Source organism: Hipposideros armiger, unplaced genomic scaffold (assembly GCF_001890085.2).
Source record: "Hipposideros armiger isolate ML-2016 unplaced genomic scaffold, ASM189008v1 scaffold_218, whole genome shotgun sequence".
NCBI lineage: Eukaryota > Metazoa > Chordata > Mammalia > Chiroptera > Hipposideridae > Hipposideros > Hipposideros armiger.
Genome location: NW_017731568.1, coordinates 1,422,753 through 1,447,212, shown reverse-complemented (window position 1 = coordinate 1,447,212; position 24,460 = coordinate 1,422,753). Strand labels below are relative to the sequence as shown.

Here is a 24,460-nt window from a genome sequence, read left to right as displayed (position 1 = left end):
TGGGTGTTCTTTGCTATCTTATCTTCTAAATTGCTGATATGATCCTCTGCTTTATCTAATTTACTGTTGATTCCGTTTAATGTATTCTTTATTTCAGTTATTGTATTTTTTATTTCTGAATTTTTTTGGTTATGTTTCCTATCTCTTTGTTGAAGTTCTCACTGAGATCACTGAGCATCCTTTTAACCACTGTTTTGAAGTCTGTATCTGGTAGATTGTCTCCATTTTGTTTGTTCATTTTCTGAAGATTTGTTCTGTTCTTTTATTTGTGATATGATTCTTTGTCTCCCTATTTTGGCTGTCTCCTTGTGTTTGTTTTTATGTATCAGGTAGAGCTGCTATGTCTCCTGGTCTTATTAGAATGGCCTTATATAGTAGGTGTCCTGTGAGGCCCAGTGGTATAGTCTCCGTAGTCGCCTGAGCCTGATGCTCCAGGCTTGTCCCTTGTGTGGGTTGTGTGTGCCCTTCTGTTGTAGTTGAACCTTGGTTTCTATTTAGACATCAATGGGAGGGTCTGACCCTCAGGCTGATTTGTGTGAGGACTGGCTGTAACTACAGTGGAGGAGCTGTTGTGCAGGGGTTGACCTACAGAGTAGGATTCATTTAAGCAGAGCTCTGGTGCCTGCCCAGTCTTCCCTCTTGGTGTGTTATGTGCAGAAGCGACCGCGTGCTGCTCCAGTGAGGTCTGAAGCTGGCCAGTGGGTGTGCCAGTCCTGCTGCCTCCTCAGATGGGTAATGCTGCAGGCCAATTCTTCTGCCACCTGTCCCCTGCTGGTATCAGTCACATAGTTATACATAGATGTCTTCCACCGTAGCTGGGCTTGGAGGTGCCTGGAAGAGGGTAAGCTGTGAACCGAGGCTGGCTGCCACTAGTGTTAGACTTGGGGGTGCTTAGCAAGAGGTATAGCACATACTGAAGGCAGATGCTACTTGTTGGGGTTTCTGAACCTTTGAGAGGTTTTAGGAAAGTCCACAACATGAAGCAAGACAGGCCATTTGTACGGAAAAGCCACTTGACGCAGTTTGGGTGGACCTGCAATTTGTGTAGGGCATGATCTCAAGGAATCACCAGGGTGGGGCAAACTGTGTTAGCCAGGTTGATGAAGACTCAGACATGGTGGTTGCATGTGTCTACATGCTGGGGCGATGAGGGCTCAACAAAGGAACAATGGCTTCCACCAGCACTTCTGTCTGGGAGAAAGCTGCCCTTTCAGCCCTCAAACTGGAGTCAGACAACTTCGCTCCTCCCCGTATGTCCCTGGCTGCTTTTGAGCTACTGCCCCCGTGCTGGAGCTCAGAGCAAGTGAGTTCTTCAGTGAGTAAGTCTGTGTGCAGGCCCCTTAAGAGGAGCACCTGGAACTCCAGCAGCCCTGTCTCACTTAGAAATAATATCCACTGGTTCTCATACACAGAAGTTATGGGGACTTCTCTTCCTGGTACTGGACCACAGGGCTGGGGAGACTGGTAAGGGTGTTGGATCCCTTGCTCCTTAGGGGGGACCTCTGCAGTCGAGATTTCCCTCCTGATTTTTAACTGCCACACATGGATGTGGTGACCGGCCAGTTCCGCATCTTTGACCCTCCTACCATCCTCAGTGTGGCTTCTTCTGTATATCCTTAGCTATAGGACTTCTGTTTAGCTAGACCTCAGGCAATTCCCAATGATGGTTGTTTTGTAGTTTAGATGTAATTTTGATGTGGTCATGAGAGGGGGCAAGCACAGCATTTACCTACCCTGCTGTCTTGACCGGAAATTGGTACAGCCACTTTGGAAGACAGTGTGGCAGTTTTTTACACAACTAAGCATACTCTTATCATAAAATCATCAATCATGTCTTTTGATACTTATTCAAAGTTGTTGAAAACTTCTGTCCATGCAAAAATCTGCACTGAGATGTTTATAGGAGCCTTACTCATAATTACCCAAACTTGAAAGCAACCAATACATTTTTCAGTAGGTGAATGTATAAATTTTGGTTTCCAACAATGGAAAATTAATCCACGCTAAATAGAAACATGCTTCTAAGTCATGAACAGACCTGGAGAGACCTTAAATGCATATTATTACGTGAAAGGTATGAATCTGAAAAGGCAAAACTATGGAAACAATAAAGAGATCAGAGGTTACCAGGGGTTGAGTGGAGGGGAAGGAGGGATGAATAGGCAAAGCACAGAGGATTTTTAGGGCAGTGAAAATACTCTATATGATACCATAATAATGAATACTTATCATTATACATTTGTCCAAGCCCATAAAATGTATAACACCAAAAGTGATCCCTAAAGTACAGCATGACTTTGGGTGACTATGATATGTCAATGTGGGTTCACCAGTGGTAACAAATGTCTCACTCTGGTGAGTAATGTTGATACTGGGGGAAGCTGTGCATGTGTGAGGGCAGGGAATATGTGGGACATCTGTGTACCTCCCTCTCAATTTTTCTGTGAGCCTAACACTGCTTTAAAACATTAAATCTTTAAACATAAAAAATCCCCCAAATAAAACAAACGCTTGTACACACCTTTCTGTGCAAGTCTATACACACTTCTGTTGACTATATACCTAGGAGCAGCACTGCTAAGTCACATGATATGCATATATTCAGTTTCATAAGATAACTGCCAGAAGATAAACTTGAAAAAGCAGTTTCCCAAAGTTGAATCAATTTACATTCCCAGTAATAGTGTATACGAATTCCAGTAGGTCAATATCTTCATCAATACTTGTTATTTTCAGTTTTGTTATTTTATTTTATTTTTCCAGCATTAGACATTTTGTTGTAGATATATCTCACTGTAGATTTAACTTTAGGCTCCTTGATAACTAATGATGTAAATATATTATCTATCTTTTTTAAGTAAATAATTCAAGTATTTTGCCTATACAGTATGTCTGTCTTCTAACTTTTTTTATAGATGTTCTTTATACATTCCAGACTAGTCTTTCATAGGACATATACATTGAAAATATCTCCTCCCATTCTGTGACTTGCTGTTTCATTATTTAATGGTATATTTTGATTAAAATAATTTCCTAATTTTAATAATGTCTAATTTATCAATCTTTTCCCCTCGTCAAAAGCGATTTGAGTCCTCTTTAAGAAAAGCTTTTCCTGTTCCAAATTCTTATAGATATTTTTCTATTGGTTCCGGAAATAATTGGTTGAAAAGACCATCCTATTCTCACAGTGGGGGTATCCCTGTCATAATTCAGTTGGCTTGTATAACCACGTAGTTTCTGGACTCTCTCTGTCTTATTTCATTGGTTTATTTTTCTGTTTTTGTGCAAAGCCACATTGTCTTAATACTTAAATCTTGTGTAATATCACACTGTCTCAACTGTGGCTTTGTAAAATGTATGGGGATTCTCCAGCTTTGGTGTAGATCAGGGGTTGTCACAATCAGCACTAGTGACATGTTGAGCCCAATATTTGTTGTTGTAGGAGCTGTCCTGTGCATTGACCTCTCTGTGGTTTCCCTCTTTCTGAGGCATTGGCCCTTGAAATCCTGATTGCCTTGGGTGCTCTTGGCTACCTTCATATGTTGTTTTATTCGGTTCTGTTGCAGTTTAGTAGGCTTTTATAAATGTCTCTTGCAGGAGAGTTGACCTGATACGAGCTTCTTCATCGCTAGAAGCAAAAGTTCTGGAACACGGTTACCAACTCTTTGTCTAAGGCTAACTCTTGCATAATATGGTTTGAAATGGCTTTAACTTTTCCCAAATACCATAAGAACATGTGTAAATAAAAATAAAAGATGAGTAAAGCACAGAGAAATGATGGGATCATTTAATCCTGACTTCTGCAGTTGTCTAAAAGTCTATAAAATTGATATACTCTTAATACGTATAGGTATATGTAATGATACAATATCTTAGTGTGTCTGATCTAAGAATCTATTGAGTTTTTCTTGTTTCTTTCTGATACTAGTGATGATTTACAAAAAGATATACGCCTCCACTTAGCCATTTGACATAAATTGACTACAGTTTGGATTTTTTTAAAAGGTGAAATAGTTTATCGTTGGTATAATGAATCTAGTTTCCTGTCAAAGTTGATACACAAAACTTGTCATATGATTTATTGTGATCCTTTTTTTCTACCTTAGCAGCATGATAGGAATCTGAAATTAAATTTACATGCCAAAATAGGTAAGTTAATGGAATTACCAATGTCTTAATCTGTATGTAAAATGGTGATTTTGTAGTCAAAATAGGCAATAAAGTATGGAAGAAAAAACTCATTTTCTTACATTTGAGAGAAAAATTTATACACTTATCATGGCAGACTTACAACAAGGCTGATCTAGTGGTATTAATAAACAATGCCATTAACCTTTTCAGAAATGAAAAATATCCTTTATTGTATATAGAACTAAAAGGTTTCACTATTATTGGCATAATATTACCAATTGACTAGTCATTCACAGCAAATTTTAAACTATAGTTACTGGCCTTTTATGTCTTGCCCAGGGCTGAAAAGAGATATATTTGTTGTATTCAAAGCATGCCTGGGTAAAGCAGGGTGGTTTTGCCCTAAACGACCCAGGGTAATTGGGAAGTATGTGCCCTCCTCAAGGTGGGTCCATGTTGTTTCTTTTCTCAAGAATTGGATAAAAATAGACACATAGGCACCCCAGGAGAGCACAAAGGGTTTTACATGTAAAACAATTTTGAGAGCCAGTGTGTCAGTGTCACAAATATTATTCCCAAAGGCATTTCTCATTTAGAGGTTACCTGTAGGGCATTTTATACAAGGTTATAAAAATTTATGATAATATTTTTCAAAGTATCTATGGCCTCAATATTTTCTCAAAAATGTCTGATTTGATCACAATTTTACAAGCTTTCTTGAAACACATGGTTAAAATCTGATTTTTAAAAATATATTTTAAAAATAAATACATTTTTAAGCATTCTACTACAAAAATTTCCATTTGACATTAAAGCACTAATGAAATAAATAAGTGGTGTAAAATATAGCATGTAATCAAGAAACTCAAATAATTAAATATTTATTTTGGTTACATAAAGCAATTAAATAATTTGGTTTAAAAACACAAAAGCTTTTTTAAAGACTACAGTTATGCAACCTAAACTATATTTATATGTAAATTATAAATTTATACATATTTGCATGTACATAATTTAAATATAGAATTTAATTTGTACTTATAAAATCTAAATTATATATGTGATGTTTTTAAGTGCGTAATATGTGTGTATATATGTTTATACATACATATGTATATATTACAAAACGGTCAGATAGATTTAAAAGAATCTTCAGTATTAACTATTTAGATCCTAATGTATTCTAATGACAAATGACTTTAGAGCTTTATATTTCTTGTGAGATGTTAAATAATTAAAAAAAAACTTTTCTAGTAAAACTAAAAATGATACATGATTAATTTATAATTTTGTTTATTAAACTTCTTTTTAAATGTTTGTCCTGTAAACAGTATGACTCTCAGTGTCTATTCTTAAAAGAAAGAGTAACTGCTGTAACTTGTAAAATCACTACTTACAAAAATTCAAACTCAACCAAGGAACTTCAGAGTAGGGAAGATAACATGACAGTTATTTAAATAATAAACAACAGCTTTTGATTTAAGCACTTTTCAGCAAGGACATCACTAATTCCAATTAATGCAACTTTATAGAATAATATATAATCACATACATACATTCTGAATAGTTACCAAAATATAACATATTTTTCTAGTGATTGGTGGAATTTAGTAACTGCCTTCCCCAAACAGGTTCACTTGGTGAAGGTCTGAAAACACAAGAAACTCCCAAAAGAAAGTCATGGAAAAACAGAGTATGGAATTTTCTTACTTATTAAAATGAGCATTCATTTGAGTTATATCTGGCTTATGCTGTAACAAATTAAAGTGATATAAAGATCACAATAAAATATTTTCCAAACAATGAACTAATTACTACAACTTTTTAGGGGTGTCTTCAAAATGTATTGCGCCTTTGCACTTTAAGAAGGATTTATTTAACCTAAAAGTTTTAGAAGTTTAAAATTTTTTTCTTTAATTGACTTGTACAATAGCTGGATTATAAAAAGTCTTTGTAATATCCATTGGGGGAGAGAGCAAATACGGAAAATTTAAAGCCTCATGCCATTAGCTTATTTTAGAAAAATGTTCTTATTTTATATAATTGACATAATTACCCAAATTTTTACTTTGGTAAAACTAAATTCTAAATTTAATTTTTATATTTAAGCTGTGTTGAGAAAATATATATTTTAAGGCTAATGGAACTATTTAAAGTATTAAGTGCTATTTTTCTCACAGCATTTGTCAATAGTGTCACTCTGACCATACACCAGGATGTATGGCAGTACTGCCAAACAATTAAAGAATTTCATATTTCCATTAAGAGCAAATTTCAAACTTTCTCCCAGAGTAAATGTTCAGCTATGACACAAAGTACTTTAATAATCTTCAGAGAAAAACATCTTTTATCTCCAGTTTTCAAATTTTGACCAATTCTGTTTTGCAACATTCACACATTAGTTTGTGCTGCTTTGGCCCTATGACCACGACGAAGCCTCACATATTTTATAACTGCATTAACCTCACACATAAAAGCAAACTCAAGGCTGTTGGATATTTGATGAAGCACTGACCAGTCTACAGCACAGTCCCTGAAGAAACACTCATTAACACTCTGGCTGTGACCTCCCTCCCAGGGCACTGTCTTGGATTGGCACGGTTTTTGCATCGCCCCCCCCTCCCCAGATTTCTCATATAAATGGGGAAATGGATAAACAGAAAGCCCTACCAGGAGGGGCTCATCGGGGACGCTGGTCGAAAGCTCGGCAGATGCTGTGCGGACAGTGCTGAGCCCGGTGAGGGAGACATTGGAGAGTCGTCTTCGCCTCACGCCACTGCAGTTGTTGGGGATTTTAAATGCACATCTCTTATGGTAATTCAGACCACATCCTGGAAGAAGAAAATAAAAACGAATTTTGTTCTACTGTAAATTAAAAGCTATTCTATTATCAGTTGTAAATTTTGCATTTAAAAAAAATAGCACTGCTTCCATTTCTCTTGGGACTATGTGGAAATTCTAATTTTTTTTGAGCTTTTTCTGATTTTTTGCTCCCAATCTAAATAATCTAGGTTCTGAATTTTTATTTTATTGGACAAGCTCAGCAACTGCCATGTATATCATCTTAAAAAATATCCTCTGATATAACAGACTTGGGCTTTGAAAGATCTAGCAAACAAACTCCAAAGAGGTGATCTGAGCCATTTTTCACTATCTCAAGTTCTAATGTGAGTGGACACATAGGGAAAATCAATCACAGTGCATCACAACATTTGACCTACACTGATTTGAATTCTGACTCCACAGTTCAAGGGGTTCTTTCCACAAAGGCTGATAAAACTATAATATTGGTGTAGAAATGTGGGTACAAGTTCGAGTTTGCCACTCAACAGCTGAGTGACCTTGGATGGTTTGATTAACCTCTGGACTCTCTGCTTATCTCAACGGCTCATTTCAACAAACATTTCTTGAATGCCTACTATTCCAAGATCGGGATTAAGATGCAAATTTTATTTTTAGTCTGTTGCCAAAATAATCAACACTAAAGAACTATAGCCACATGATTTAGGGGAAAATATTTGAGAATCGGGTTTTCCAGATCAGAGCATATATGCTGAAGACAGGAAATGTAAAGAATTGAACAGAATCTATGCACCCACCAAGTCCCTGGAAGACATCTGAGGGAAAGAAGACATTATTGTAGCGGGCACAATATAAGCTGATAACTCCAGCACGTATGCAGCTGGCTGGGGAAGGAAGTCCCTTACCTTCACATTTAAGGCCTTGACGGACCAGCCCCCACAGCATTTCTCCACAGTGATCACAGAAAGCCGGAGCTCTGTACGAATGAACGAAAAGCGCATGGGGACGAATCTGAAAGTCTTCAAAGGTGGCAGAAGCTGTAAATATATAATGTTGAAAAATAAGTTGAATGAATACCCTGACCTGTTGATAATTAGTATGCAAGACAATTAATATGCAAGTATGAATATAACTCTCTAGTCAAAGTTAGGAAAGATAAAATGCAACACTGCTTGGCTTTTACCCATGAGACTCCATTCTTCCCAACCATAACTTCACAAGTGGTGCCATAGCAACTCTCCCTCCTTTCTTCCTGATTGCCGAAGTGTCAGGCCACTGTGAAATTAGCCAAAATGCTAGAAGAAGGCATGCATGAAAGGGTAACTCAACTTGATTTACAAATACCTGATGGTACTTAAAAATATTTGCTTTTTCTTTCCCGTAAATGAACCAGAAAGGTATAAGTAATACTAATCCAAAGAAAAAATTTTGATGAATTGAGTTTAGACAGATGAGAAGATGGTGCACCTGAGTATGACCATGAAGGGATACATTAGAGGGCAGAGCACAACTGGAAGATAAGAAATCTGAGTAGCCTTTTCTTGGGGGGATAAGAGTTGTTTGAATTCTTAGGCAATATAGCCAACCATTTAAATCCTGACCTAAAAATAACCAAGCAGCCTCTTCACCAATATGCCAAACAGCGATTTAATACACACACTGGTGAATTAAAGTCCATTCTTTGAAAATTATACTTTAGCAAATGATATTCATGCTGTAGGGTACTTTTTTGTTATTGCTTATTGGTATTTATTCTATATGGTACTCGTGCAGAATATTGACATTCATTGTTTTGTTTTGTTTTTAATTTACTTTTCCATGTGATACTTTTTATTGTGTTATAAAAATGGCTCAGTTTTTGTTGTTGTTCAAATCAAGAAATAAAAAGGTATAAAGAATTGAAAATGAAAGGCAGCCTGTTTTCCCAAAATGCTAATGAGTAGGGGTATATCTTTTAGACCCACTTGCACACATAGCCTGATGCTGAGGCTGTTGGGTATAGTGTAGAGAGTATGGCTGTGGGGGTGAGAAGAGCCAGCTGAAACTCTGCCATCACCTGAGTGACACCCAACTTAATCATCATGACCCTCAGTTTCTCAGACATAAAACGGGAAGGTCTGACTGATGGTGACTTCTCCAGGCCCTTAAACTTTAAACTTCCATTAACGTTAGAGAAGAACCATGTGCCCTTGATTTCATAACGTGTTATTCAAAGAGAATCTGGGGGCAAATTGATGCCTTGACGATATCCTTCTATTCTGCCTTCCTCTCTCTCTCGCTCCTCCTGTCTTCTTGCCTTCCTTTTTTAAACACACATTTGTTAAGCACCTTCAAAGCTGCCAATGTCACAATGCCGGGGATACAGATGTAAAGATAAGTAAGACATCTTCAGAGAGCCCACCAGACTATCAAGAAGGACAGATAAAAACAAACAAAAACCCCCACAGTAATTATGAAACAACTTCTAAGGTTCAAAGAAGTTACAAAATTTGGCCTAAGTTACACAGATACTAAATAGAACTACAATCCACGGGTGTTTTAGCCCTCAATACACTGTCTTATTCATCATTATCAGTGTTCATCTTATCTTTCCTAACTCTCCCCGAAGAGTTGGATCCAATAGCCCCACTAGGCAGGGAATAAACATTTGTAGTTTCCCTGTTGGTATCTGGATAGCAGATTATGGGTGAACAAATCACTCATTGAACGTACTTGTGAAGTATTTACTGTGTTAACTCAAGTCCACAAGGTGTGACAGAGTAAAGGCTGAAAATGGAGGGATTCATCTCTGCTACACACACGTCCAAAATTATAAGGACAACACTGAGGGTATCACATCCATCAGGATAAATGATAATAGAACATGCAGTAAAGTGAATCCGTTCTACCAGAAAGAGTATTTCTGGTAGGTCACAGAACATATAACTGGATGATCATAGAAGATTAAAATGTGAATGGGTTGGTTTTTCCTTGAATCTTGAGTAAAAGTACTTTGCTCCAAATGAATGTGCTCTATTATTGAAATCACCTATCAACTTATTAAAGTTATGATTTTTATTCAATTGCAAAGATAATGAAAATAACCAGCATAACTACGATTAAGCTCTAACTGTACACTGAACAATGTGATAAGTGTGGGAGGAAGTAGCTGCTCAAAAAACTGTAGCCAAATAACCATATACTCGCACTGTCCACGCAGAGTCCTGACTAGTGTTAATATTACTAATAAAAAAAATTGCAATTGAATTAAGTTTGAGAAGTTGCGTATTATGTTTCTGACTTCAAGATTCACAATATACAGTCAATGTTTATTCTACATAAATCAGTAACAAGGTACTGTTTGGGTACCAATAATCTACTTTTGTGGTTTGACAAAATGTGTTTAATTTTTGGAATGCTAAATCCTCCTTAAAGTTTGTCTCTCAGACTCATTGAAAATTTTAGTTTTTAAAACATCAAAGAAAATAGTTAAAGAAAGTACTTTGTGCCAACCATTAACTCCTGGCTTCTCCATTCCCCGCTCCCAAATGTCACCCCTCAGCACCAAACAATACTAATAACATGACAGCAATTCATTAAACAATTTTCAAAATAAGGAACATTAGAATCTGACAAAACTAATACCAAGAGGCATTCAGATTTTTTAAAAAATTAATCAGGAAGAATATAAATAATTAAACAGAAGATTTTCAATGACCACCTCTGCTAATTTATGCCAGGTAAGTTTGTTATTCACTTTTCATAAGGGATTAACATTCATAAGCAGTTAGCGCCCTTGACTTATGTTTAAATGCCATTTTCTAAAGTTCAATTTTAATATTCTCCTGTTAATTTAAAAACAATTAAATACATTTTAAAAATAAAGCTACCAAGTGTGGTGAAGTTTTACATCCATTTGAAATCACAGCACAACATCCACTCACTATGAATTTACCTGTGCTGCACCCTGGGGGAAACAGCATTAGCTGAATGTATGCATACCATCTTGCCTAATCATAAAATTGCACTTCAGAGATAATCATTTAGCACAGGAAAACAAAGTGAATGCTGTAATTCCATTTCGCTAAGTTTTGGAATCAAAATGGACAGATAAGAATAGGAATATTAAAGTGTCTAGAGATTCCAAGAGAGGAACAATGTGCTATCTGTCAGTCTATTATAATCAATCAGCCAACATAAATTAAAACCATATGACAGGGCTACAAACTAAAAACAATGGGCCCCTTATACTAGTTTGTGTGTCTTTCTGATTTGCTCTATTCACAGTCTATTGTTATACTCCAGTGTGCAGGGGAGGAGAAAATGACATGCTTTCCTTAGTCATTGAGTATTTGAAACAGGTAATTGAGCCAAAAACTCTAAAATAATCAGTAGTTCTTTTAAGGTTCATTATAAATTGTTGCACAAAATGGTATAACGTGTTTAGTTAGCAGTACAGAAGAAATGAGGCTACTGAAGCAAAATAAATAATTTCTGGAGGTCAAAATTATTTGCATAATAAGATAAAATATTGTCAGATCTTCTAAGATTTTCAGAAATTTTTTTTTTCACTGGTAATTTTGGAAATTTAGTAGAAGCATTAACTCTTCTGGCATCGATAATTTGGGACAGATCTAATAAGAAGAAAAGTTTAACACACTGCAAGCATGACCTCATTCAATTTTTCACAAGCTATCTATGAAGTAGATATTATTATCACCATCCTCATTTTACAGATGAGAAAACTGAGTCTCAGTGAAATTAGGGAGCTGCATAGATCCTAGATAACATAGGATCTTGATTCAATCAGTCCTGACACCTCTTCCATACAAACTCTCAGCCACTCTGAATCAAGTGATCACATTTCTCTCACCATTGAAACACAATGGATAATAAACTGCATCTTTATTTTATTAATCACTTGGAAAGATTAAAAAAACAAAAACTCATAGACACAGACAATAATTTAGTGGTTACCAGAGGACACAGAAGAGGGTAAATGGGGCCAGATATATGGTGATAGAAGGAGAACTGACTCTAGGTGGTGAGCACACAATGTGATATATAGATGATGTATTATAGAATTGTATACTTGCAACCTATGTAATTTTACTAACCATTGCCACCCCAATAAATTTAATTTTAAAAAATTCAAAAAAAATAACCCACTGCAATTTAATATAACACACCATATTATAAAATGCATCCTTATCTGCCAAAAATGCTGGGGAGAAAAGCTATGAAATAATGTCTAGAATGAAATTAATTCAGTTAATGATAAAACAAAATCCGTTTACTATGTGTTTTGTATAGACTCAATTTTTTGAAATCCTTCCCCATCCAAACAAATTGGAGTTAGTACAATAGCTGGTTTTTAAAGTTTTACAAAAATCAAAGGCAATACAGAACTATAAGCCAGCTGGGGCTTGTGTCCCCATGATGACCAGCGTCTCCAACTGGTAAGTCTGGCCAAAAGCAAAATATTGTGATGTTTTTAAAGCTGTGAAGATTTGTTGTGACAAATTTGTTTTCCCCTTAGCCTTTGGAATATTGAAAATAGCTTCTGGATACCACTCCCCCAATATAAACACACATATTAATCAGTTTTAAGGTAGTCTGTGGCTAAGAAACATCCTGTCCATCTCTACATAACATTCTGTCATTCATCCACACACATACGATAGAAATACGTAAATCCTCTTCTGTTCTTTGAAGTTTGGGAGAATAACGATTACTCACAAATCAATTTGTTGCATTTGTGAATACCTCAAATTGTTAGAAAGTTTTTTGGCTTTTTAAATTGGGAAATTGGGGTAGGGAACAGTGTTGGGGAGTTGGGGAAGGGAACCAGCCAAGTTGTTGTTCCTCAATCTTCGTTGTGGAGGGTGCCAGTCACCATCTCGCTGCCTCTTGGCAGCTCATGGACTATAAGCTCAAGGTGCTGTGTTACAGTCTTAGTTGTGGGTGGACGTAGCCATCATCCCATGCGGGAGTCCAACCGGCAGCCTTGTATTTAAGAGCACATGCTCTATCCACTGAGCAATCCAGGCGGCAGCTCAGCTCAAGGTGCCGAGGTTCAGTTTTAGTTGCGGGTATGCGTAGCTCACCATTGAACAGGCAGCCTTGTTGTTAGGAGCACGTGCTCTCACCAGCTGAGCCATCCTGCCACCTGTTGGCAGCTCAGCGGCAGCTCAGTTCAGGCACAGCGTCACTGGCCCATGTGGGAATTGAACCAGTGGCCCTGTTGCTCAGAGTTTGCGCTCTTAAGCTAACTCTTAACCAACTGAGCCACTTGGCTGGCCCTGAAAAAGTATTTTTATATTGAGTCCCAAACACACCTTTGTAACTTCTATCTGGTGGTCACAGTTCTAAAAGCAAGCATTTAAAATTAAGATCTTTTCATGTCTTTCTTAAATTAGCTCATGTAGGCCAAGCAGTGTTAATACCTTCAAACATTGTTGATTTATGTTATATTTTATTAGTAAATCTAGAACCTACTTGGTAATATAGTGTATGCTGGGCACTGAAAAATGAATACTATTTGTGTTTAGGGTTCAAAGTCAAAATGAGAATGACAGACCCATAGAACATCAATACAAAATGCAGGGATGAAGACGCAAAAGAAATGGTGACTGAGGCTGCTTTCTTGACACTTCATCATCTTTGGTGCACTGTTAGGACAGTTATCAAGAGTGACTCCAAATTGTCCATGGGGCAGATAACTGAGAAATGAGAACAGACCATTTCTATGCTACTGTGGCCAGATGTGTGACAGTGCTTGTAAAATTAAGGCTGCATGTGCCTGCTCCCCTCTGCCACCTCCTATACACACATACCTACACCCTGAGGCTGGCTGTTTCTTTCTGCTCCTCCATTGGTCCCAGTCTCTCCAAGCCCCTTTGGTACCAGGTTCTCTCTTTTTGCAATTATTATTCCAATTAACCACAGTATTTCATATTTTGTTACACCCTCAGACATCTAGAGTTGGGGAGACCCCACAGCTCTCCAGCAACAAGAACATGCAACAAATTCTTGTTGAGACATTTACAATGGCATCTTTTAGAAGGCTAAAGGGAAAAAAAGGGGATTTCAATTTCTGACTCACATTTGACCAGAAAAATGTTAGTGAGGTACAATGATGGGAACTTCGGAGGCTGTGAATGTTATCATCTTGAAGATAATAGCAGCCAAGAGAAAAAAAACAAAACAAAACATAAAATGTATTTAGATAGTTATTAGGCAGTTCAGAAAGTTCTGGGAAAATATTTTATAAGTCCATGGCCAAAGACTCTTAAAAATAATATGGCTCCAAGAGGAATAAAGAGGTCTCACAAGACAGCTTGATAGCACAATAACAAGTTACCCTACTTAGGGGAAAAAAGGGATTGGTATTTAGAGAATCTGATGTAACTGCCCAGGACACTCTCTGAGAAGTTCCTGTGGACAGAGACACATCAGCTACAGAAGGAACAGCGCAGAGGCACGGTGAAGACAAACAGTGACTTGGCCATTGAGAACCACCCTAAGACGGCTAAAGAAGGAAAAAGCTAAGGCTTTTAAAATGCTGAAACAGCACCAAAGGCCTTTTAGCTGTGTTATATGTGAAAAGAATGAAGCAGAGGTAGGCCTGAACCATGGGAAAATATATTTTAATGCTAACAGACAAAATAGAAAAGCAGAACTACTCAATTGGAGTTTTGCTTCTTCTGTCTTTTCTAGAAGTAAACTGTCTTCAAACTAAAAAACTAAAAAAAAACCCCAACAAATATACTGGAGAAGGAAGTGAAGTCTAGGATGGATGAAAGAAGATTATCAAAAGACTTTAAATAAACTATTTCCTATAGGCCCAAATGAATTATATATGTGAGCTCAAAAAGTTACTTTTAAATTTAAGAAAATATTTACCACAATATTCTAACAGAATCTTATTGGGCCTAATGAAATTGTTCTGAAGATCTCCTGTAAGAATAATAGAAAATATTCCACAAGAATGGAAAAATTTAAAAGAAGAGTAATGAAGAAATTTAGGCCTAGTTGATATCAAAATATTCTATAAAACTGTATTTTAAAATATGTGTTGGTTATATAAAGACACATGAAAGATCAATAGAGTAGAAATGATAGCAAAGAAATCCACTCTGTATGAATTTAAAATATGGTAGAAGAGATATCATATATCAATTCACCAGGGTAACATTATTTAACAAATCATTAACAATTAGTAGCAATTATCTACTTGGGGGAAAATACAATTTAGAATCTTAACCTACTATGTTATACTAATATAAACACACACACACACACACACACACACACACACACACACACACACATGCTTTTATACCTGAGACTAAAAAATTAAAATAAAATACCAAACCATAGAAAAACTAGAAGGAAACAGAAATGAATCCTTATCAAATCGCTGGAGGAAAAATGACTTTTGAAAGTAAGGGGAGTTCATAAATCTTCAAAGTGATGGAAGAAATTAAATGGGAAAGATTCAGGGGGGTGGTAGGAAAGGGTAACAGGGGTCAAATATATGGTGATGCAAGAACAGACTCTGGGTGGTGAGCACACAATAAAATATATAGATGATGTGTTATAGAATTGTACACTTGAAACCTACATCATTTTACTTACCAACATCACCCCAATAAATTTAATAAAAATTTTTAAAAATACACAGCCAAAGTTGGGAGGAAAAAGAAATATTCATTAGCATGATCATGTAGCAGGTGCTACCGGTTGACTTGCCAAAGTTATATAATAGTCTCTTTAATTTTTCATATTTATAATAGGATTATTTATAACACTTTATATATGCAAGGTCACAGAAAGCTATTGGGTTGTTGGAAAAGTTACGGTGTATTTTTTTCTATGTTTTTCATTGCAAAAATGCGTCATGACTTTTCTGACAACCCAATAATTACATTGAATACTTCCAGGTATTTAGAGTATAATTACTACCATTCAAGGAGAGATCCCTATGAATTGTTAGTGACCAGGCATGCAGGTGACAAGGCCTATGTTCTACTATGAAAATTAGGAAAGTTTACATGGAATCATTCATGCTCAGAAAAAAACAGGTCCTTCTCCTTCATTTTTCTTTTTAACCAGAAGCAAGCAGCAGGACAGCAGGAGTTTTGATGGCAGAGCGAAAGCCCTGCTCACCAAGCCTTTTAGGATCTGTGCACCAACCCAGAGATTTACAGTTAATACCTGAGTAATCCTTGTTTCCCTCCCAGGCAGCTGAGCTCTAAGGCTGCTGCAGAACAACTGCTGTAGCAACAGCAATGCCTCTTGCCAGGAAGTTGAAAGAGATACAAAATGGAACGCTATGTAACTAAAGGAAGAGAGCTAGAAAACGGTTATTTTATTCCATCCATCTCCATACTGAGAAGTCAGCCAAGAACACTCCCCTGAACATACATTTTTGTTCCAGCCATTGCTGATGTACACTTCCCTGTCCTTTCACACAAAACTTTCTTGGTGTTTTGCATGTAGCTATCTCTCTGTTGGCTAACTCATATCCATCCTTCAACTCTGCTCAGTATCACCTGCTCTGGGAAGTCTTCTGTGATCTGCCTGCCCCACAAGATGTAGGCTACCCTTCCCCCTGTTCTCTTGGGCTCCTGGGCACACTTGTATCATAAAACACATCACTCTGTACTGTCACCCCTTTATCTGTTCACACCTGACATTAACAGGTTGTTGGAGAAAAGATTTATATGCATATAGCAAGTGATCAATTAATGTCCCTGGTTGAATAAACAAACCAACACCTTTAAAACCAATATTGCTTGCCAAAGGTTCTACATGTTATTAAGTCCTAATAATCTGTAAATATAGTATTTCAAGTTCAAAAGCAAAACCCATCAGAATCATAATTTGGATCACATTTTAAAAAGTTTCTAGCAATGCTTTCCAGAGAAGTCCTTGCTAGTCTATTTCTCTAAAGACTGTGTGGTGTAGGTAGTGATGAAAAGCATGGACGCCGTGTCAGAGCATACTGGGTTCTACTCCTGGTCATAGCAAATGGGTGACTTTGGGAAAGTTACTTCGCTTCCCAGAAACTCAACGTCCCTCTCTATTACACTGGCTAAGTGAGGCTCACTTCCTTGGGCTGAGAGGAAAACATAAAGTGATTAGCACAGATCTTGGCATGCTGGTTGTAGGTTACTATAAAAATTTCTTAGCATAACGATTTAACAGTAGGGGCTTTGTAATCAGAAAGACCTGAGTTTGAATCCCAGTTATTATTAATATTGTTTGTTATTATTTTTGTAATCATCATCAGTATTAACAGAGGAAACGATTGCTTTTAATTCTATTATCAATCCACAGCACTTAAAAAACTAAATGCATTAGAAACTATTATTACTTGCTCTCGCTGCTACCTCACAAAGAATGTGTTTCCACTCCAGAGGAAATTGCTTTTTCCATCCACTGTTCCGATTAACACTAATTAAATGGACCACAGTCCATAGGACAGTATCTAGCTCCTTCTCTGAAATGAATCAATTAACAGTTAGGAATTACCATGGGGGAAAGACGAGTCAGCATATCCTGATGTGACTGAATGACAAATGCCACAGCTGGAAAGAGATTAGAGAGCACCTCAGGTCAAGAAAGAACATAAATGGTGGCCCCATGTGTCCAACATAGAAGAGAAAAAGAAAATTAAGTAAAAATGTCATGGAGTCAAACTCCAGCTAATAAGTGCAAGCTCTGCAGGTATTCTGACTAGAGGGAAAGAAAGGTCAAGTCTGTTTCTTAGAAAGCTCCACTGCAAACAGGAGACTGTATACCTTTAAGAGGATAATAACCTCATTTACATGAGGAATGCCAGCAGACAAATTGCCCTTTAGACTACTTAGATAAGGCTGGTAGACAAAGGCTAGGTACATTATATACTGTAATGTTCTAATAGGCAGCAGGGTTTCCGGTGACAAATAGCATCACTGTTGTCAAATACATTTGCACGTAGCGACACCAGGTCGAGGTCCTAGATGCTTTACTTCAAGTTTCTTTAAGTATAACTGTACTTTTCATAAACACAGATGCTTCCATTTGATTCATAAACAACAAAACTCTTAAAAGCTGTGACATCTGCAGGGTATTCCCACTCCAGAAGAAACAACAGTTTTCAATGATGGCCAAGTTCAACTCAGAGCCCTCTGACCAGGCCCCTGCTATGTGCAGGAATTGTCCTGGCTGCTGCTCGGGGCACGGGAAGAAGGGGGCTTGCTGCTGAGGGACTCCCTGTATTCTTCTGAAAAATCAGGCTGACTGATTCATGGGTTCACTCTGGTTCATCAGATTAAAAGAGCTTTATGAATCGAAAATCTTAGTTTATGCTTTTTAGTCAGGTTTATGGAGCTATAATTGACACAAAGTAAAATCTACCCTTTTTTGTGCACAACGAACACATACAATTGTGTGACCAACACCAAACTAGAGATAAAGAACAGGTATATCAACCCTTCCCCAATTGCCCTGTGCCTCTTTGTAGCCAATCCCTTCCTCGCCCCTATCCCCTGGCAACCACTGATTTATTTTCTGTCCCTTTTCCAAAGGGCCATATAAGTGGAACCTTCTGACTCTTGCTTCTTTCAGCATAGGGCACTTGAATTTCATCCATGTTGTTTGTGCATCTGTACGTTGCTCCTTTTTACTATTGAGTTGTATTCCACTTGGTTAAGATGCCACAGTTTGCATACCAATTCTCCAGTTGAATCCTTTCAAGGGGCCATCAGTTTATCCATTTACAAGGGCATTGGGGCCAAAGGTCACCCTAGGATGAGGGCCATAGGGATTTAGGGTCCAGAGCCCCAGGCTTCGGGGGGGGGGAAGGTAGACGTGGAAAGACATGTTTGTGACCTGTACAGGTCATTCATAATATGGGAACACTGTTGTTGAAAACAACTTCCTTTGCACAACACTGGATAGCATATGAGTTTTAGAGTGAGACACAGTGGCTTCTTTGCTGTCTCCACCTATCACATACAAGCTTCAGGATCTCTCTGCATCTCATTTCCTTCATCTTTGAAAAATAGGTATAATTATTATTCAAAGAACAGTTTTATAATCATTTCAATGAGAAAACATTTAAAAATAACAGAATCATACCTGGCACTACACTGTCATAGTGCACAAAACTGGTAGACATTTCTTCAAACATGTAATGTAGATTTATAAAAATCTTATGGTTTTGCACCATTTATCAAAATCAACTCAGAATAGATCCTAGACTGAAATATAAAACCTAAACTATAAATCTTCTAGAAGAAAACCTCACAGAAAATGTTTATGACTTTGGTTTAAGCAAAGCTTTCTTAGGTACAACACCACAAATATAACTCATTTAAAAAACTGATAGACTTTATTAAAATTAAAAACTTCTGGTCTTTAAAAGGCCTGCTTAAAAAATTCAAAGAAAAGTTACCGTCTGGGAGAAAGTATCTGTGAAATACATTTCTGATAAAGGATTTGTATCTAGAACATATTAACACCTCTCAACAGTATTAGAAAGAGAACAATTAAAAAATCGCCAAAAGGTTTGAAAAGACAGTTGACCAAAGAAGCTACATGGATGGCAAATAAGCACATGAAACCTAGCTCACTGTGGATTCAGTGGGCTTTGCTAAACTAGTTTGGGATCATTATCACCATGTATGATATTCTTTCAATCACAAAATCATTCTGAATCCTAAATATTTAACTTAACAAGTAAGGCTTTTTGGGACTTAACTCACTCATATGCAGGGTTAACCATATTTGTTTTAGTATCTTACATCACATTGCATATTGATAACTGAAATCACAAACTTTGGTCCTACCCAAGAAAATATTTTGGAGGATCAAATCATCATTACCCAACAGTTTGTAGAAAACATCACAAGTGATTGCAGATTATGATTTTTAATCTAAAATTAACTATGTTTGGACAGACTTTAATTTTGTACAACATTTTTTGATCATCACAATGCTCTGTATGCTTATGGTAAGTGAATTATTATTTCAACTTTGTTCATTTACCCATTTAATATACATCTGAATCTCACACAGTACAATTATAGTCATTCCTAATTTTAGCATGTATTTTAATTTCATTCCCTCTCCCTTTTCAAATCACAAATTACAATGTCATTATAAAAAACAACAAGGGGTTAACATGAGAAATTCTGAATAATTATCTAGTGAGTTTAGGATAATAAAGGATGAATAACATAGGAACAAATGTGTAAACGGGGATAGTTGTAAATTTTTATATAAATTTGATGTTTCCTGTTATGCTTTGTGCAGGTAAATGATTCTCACAGAATAGTAATGTTTTCTCTGAGATATTCCAGCGTTGGGAGGGAGGGGAATGAATTAGTTCTCAGTTTTATATACGCCCCTTGAAACACTGATAAGTAGCTCCTTTCCTAGTCTAGAGGAGTATTGTCCTTTGATTGAGTATTATTCCATGGGACGGCAGGGTTTACTTTATGCTGGGCACATGGATAACATGGAGGCAGCAAAAATTGTGCTGTTGCACACAGTGTAATGGGTTAGGAATGCCAGTCCTGTAGCAAGAATGCCTGGGTTTGAAATCCAGCCTCACTACTTACTTGGTGTCTGAACCTGGCTCAGTCGGTAACTCTGTAGGTCTTAGTTACCACATTAGTAACATGGGAGGGATATATACAATAGTAAATCCCTCGCGGCTGAAGTATTAAATATGCAGAAAGCATCTAGACCAGTGCCTGGCATATAATTACCTTGTCATAATAAATGTTTGCGAATATTTAGGACACTTTCTTATGTTTCTCTATTCTCCCTTTAAAGTTGTTGACACACTATGATAATTGTAATTATCTTGTCCTAGCTAGCTTCTTCTGTCCATATTCATTTTATAGTTCATTTGTTTTAAAGTTATGTGAAAATACTACAAAATTGGAACAGTGTGACTTAATTTTTTTGTTTAGCTTTCATGGAGAATAATTTCTTAAATACTGTTACTAAATTGAAAGTTTATCCCAGCTAACTTTTCTAATCATCATTTGCAAATCACAAGTGAAAACAACTATATTGAGGTACTAGATCTTAATTCCATCTTTGCGTTGTTTGTCTTTATTTTGTTTCATTTTTATTCAGCTGAAAGAGCATATTGACTGGCATTTCAGGTAGTCAGTAGATATACGGTAAATGAATGCCTTATCTCTATCTTTCTTAGAGGAGCCCTCATTTATTCGAAAAGTATTTATTGTTACTGAGACAAACAAATATTTATTTAGCATTTACTCTGTGTGCCAGGTAATGTGCTAATCAAACATTAGTATGATGATGATCACTATTATTATTTTGTATGACTTTTCATTTATTCAATTTTTTAATGTCCCTAATGTTTTCATAATGTAGGCCTTGTAATCTTAGGATGAGATTAGGTTTATACACTTATTTCAAAGAAACCCAAAATAACAGTGCATAAATGAGATAGGAGTGTGTTACATTCTCACATGAAGAGGTCGGCAGCTCCATGCCGCTATGGCTACTTTATGGACTTATGTTCCTTCCAGCTGCCCACTTAGGTATCTCCTCAGTTTGGTTTCCTTCAGCTCCAAAATGGCCATCAATTCTAATCAGCAGGATAGAGAAAAGGACAGTCCACCTTCCTTTACCCACATACTTGTCAGAAGTTACTAGCTGCATGGAATCCTGCAGAAAATGTCTACCCCCAAAATGGGGGTTTATATCACTAAGGAGGAAAGGATGGATACTGGAAGGCAAATAGTCTCTTTTACTGTGAATGTTCTCTGTATTTTTCATTTCCTTCTACATCAATGGGAGCAATTCTTGGGTTCAATTTTGGATCTGCTAAGAGCAAGGTGCAACTGAGAAAACCGAGATACTCCAGCGGGGCTGGGTGAGGAGTAGACAAACGGATACATGATCAAGTTCAGACCAGGGTGTGTTCTGGGGAGTTAATTTGAGAATCATCAGAATAGCAATAGCAAATAAAGCCATGTGAATTAATGAGATCCTCTAGAGCTTTAATTTCCAATATGGTGGTCACTAGTCACAAGATTCCAATTTAAATTTATTTAAATTTAATAAACTTAAAAATTAAGTTCCTCAGTTACACTAACTACATTCAAGTTCTCGTGGCCACATGAGACTAGTGATTACTACACTGGAAAGTACAGACCTTTTCCATGATGACAGAAAGCTGTATTGTGTTCCAGAGAGAGAATTCAGCAAAGAAAACAAAACTTGTAGCTGGTATTAAAACAAATAGTGATTTTTCTACATTTACAAAGCTTAAGTTTCATTTTTATTTTCAAGCTTTATTATTATTGCACTTACTAATAATAGGTTAACATTTATTGAACACTTACTTGCAGTCAGGTTCTGTGCTAAAAGCAATATATTATTTATTTTATTTAATCCCCCAAACTCACAAAATGAGTGCTATTATCATTCTCATTTTATAGATGAAGAGATTAAGGCTTTGAATGTGAACAAATTAGGCTACAACTAAGAAACACTTTAGAAGAGTAAGTTTTAGAGAATAACTTAGATCGATCTGAATCCAAACCTACATATGGATTTTCCAAGTCATCATATTAACTGCAAATAAATATCACTTTGCCTGTTCCTTTCCAATATTTATACTTCATTTATTTTTGTGGTGTTATTACATTTGCTAAGAACTTCCTGAACAATACTGAATACTACTAAAGATATTTTTAGCTTTTATTGTACTATGCCTTGTATATTCTCATTAAATATGATGCTGTTGATTTAAATTAACTGTTCCTTATTACTTTAAAAGAGTAATAAAATTCATGATAGCCTATAAAACTTGATTTACTAATAATATCTTTTTATTCCAAGAATAATTTATTTGGTTATTTTGTATTATTCTTTTGTATTCTTATGGATTCTATTTTCCACAACTTTTTATTTAGGGCTTTTGTATCTCTGAAGCAAAAATATTTCATTTATCTTTCCAAATTAGTGTTTTAGTGTTTTATGGATAAATACCCAGAAATGGAATTGCTTATTTTTTTAGGTAGTTCTATTTTTATTTTTTTGAGGAATCGCAAAACTGAAAAAAAAAAAAGTTAATTTTTTTAAAAAAGAAAGAAATTCAACATAAAAAAAAATTTCCTTAGTTGCATATGGGTTCTGATTTCAGATATTCCTGGGTTTTGAGTAGAATTTTACTACTAAGAAACTGGGTGATTCCTGGTAAATTACTTAACATCTTTGCACCTCTGAAAAGGCTTATCACAGGGCCTTGTGAACAGGATGTGCTTAAAAACATTAACCATTTCACTAGTGGACATGGTTTAGTTTCCTTTCTGTCTTAGTCCAGTTGTGCTCCTAAAACAAAATACTACAGACTGGGTAGCTTACAAACAACAGTTCTAGAAGCTGGGAAGTCCTACATCAAGGTGCTGGCAGATCTGGTGTTTAGCGAGAGCCCATTCCTGTAACCTCACATAGCAGAAGGGGCCAGGGAGAAACCCAGGGACTCTTTTTTAAAGGCACTAATCCCCTTCATTTTAAAGGGGTTAGGATTTCAACACAAATTTGAGGGGGAAAAATCATTTACTCCATTGCAATTTCCTTTTCTTTCTTATTCTGTTTTTTCCAGGTTTCAGTATTAATATTTTGCTACATTTGGAATAATTTATTGGACAAGATCTTTAACTTTCATGTGTTCCGAGATAGTTTCTGCACAAGTGATTGATAGAAATCTCACTTAAACTTGCCAACACAATGCTCTTTTTTTGTTTTGTTTTGTTTTGTTTTCAGGGGGTGGGAGGAGAGCTGGTGACCTTGTGCATCTTAAATAAAATTCAATTTCTTTCTATCAAAAAGTGTGTGTGTGTGTGTGTGTGTGTGTGTGTGTGTGTGTGTGTACACTGGATAATAAAGCGGACATTCTGCTAAATTCTTACAATCCAAATCATATGATGGTGGATAAATCTTACCATTAAAATGCATTTCAATATTTAAATAATTTTAATTGTATCTCTGATGTAAGTAATGGATTTTAACATAAATGTGCAAATTTAAATTAATAAACTGTGAGTACTTGAGTCACAACACAATTAGCATACATTTAACGTGATAATCCTCATTTTAAACCATAAAATATTATTTGAAATGATAACAAGCATTAAAATAAACATTAAAAACAGAGGACAAGTTGTACACCAACATCCAGCTTTAAGGAAGTTAAAAGCTTCAGCCATTATTAAAAGCTAGCTGTGAATAAGAAGGCCACATGGCAGGAGAGAAGGCAATCCTTTTCCTGGACTCTTTTTAGTAATTTTCCTAGATGAAAATGATTGAAAAAGTACAACACTCAGAAACCAAGCCATGTGCCACATTCATCAAAAAAAGCTGATGAGGGCCGGCCGAGTGGCGCGATGGTTAAGAACTGGCTTGGGACGCCAGAGGGCCCCGGTTCGGATCCCACATATGAGGGACAGTGACACTTCCCTCCATAGCTAAGATGCTGAACAACAGCTCAACCTGGAGCTGGGCTGCC

At 36.4% G+C, this 24,460-nt stretch overlaps 1 protein-coding gene across 1 annotated transcript in view; it reads right to left on the bottom strand.

The window, feature by feature from the left end:
- The window catches only part of PRKD1 (protein kinase D1), a 359,670-nt gene that overhangs the window by 88,299 nt on the left and 246,911 nt on the right, over positions 1-24,460 (bottom strand). The window contains exons 7-8 of the mRNA XM_019654274.1: positions 7,839-7,970; positions 6,802-6,962 (exon numbers count right to left, since the gene is read on the bottom strand). Coding sequence (XP_019509819.1) covers positions 6,802-6,962; positions 7,839-7,970 — 293 coding nt within the window. The remainder of the gene's footprint in view (positions 1-6,801; positions 6,963-7,838; positions 7,971-24,460) is intronic.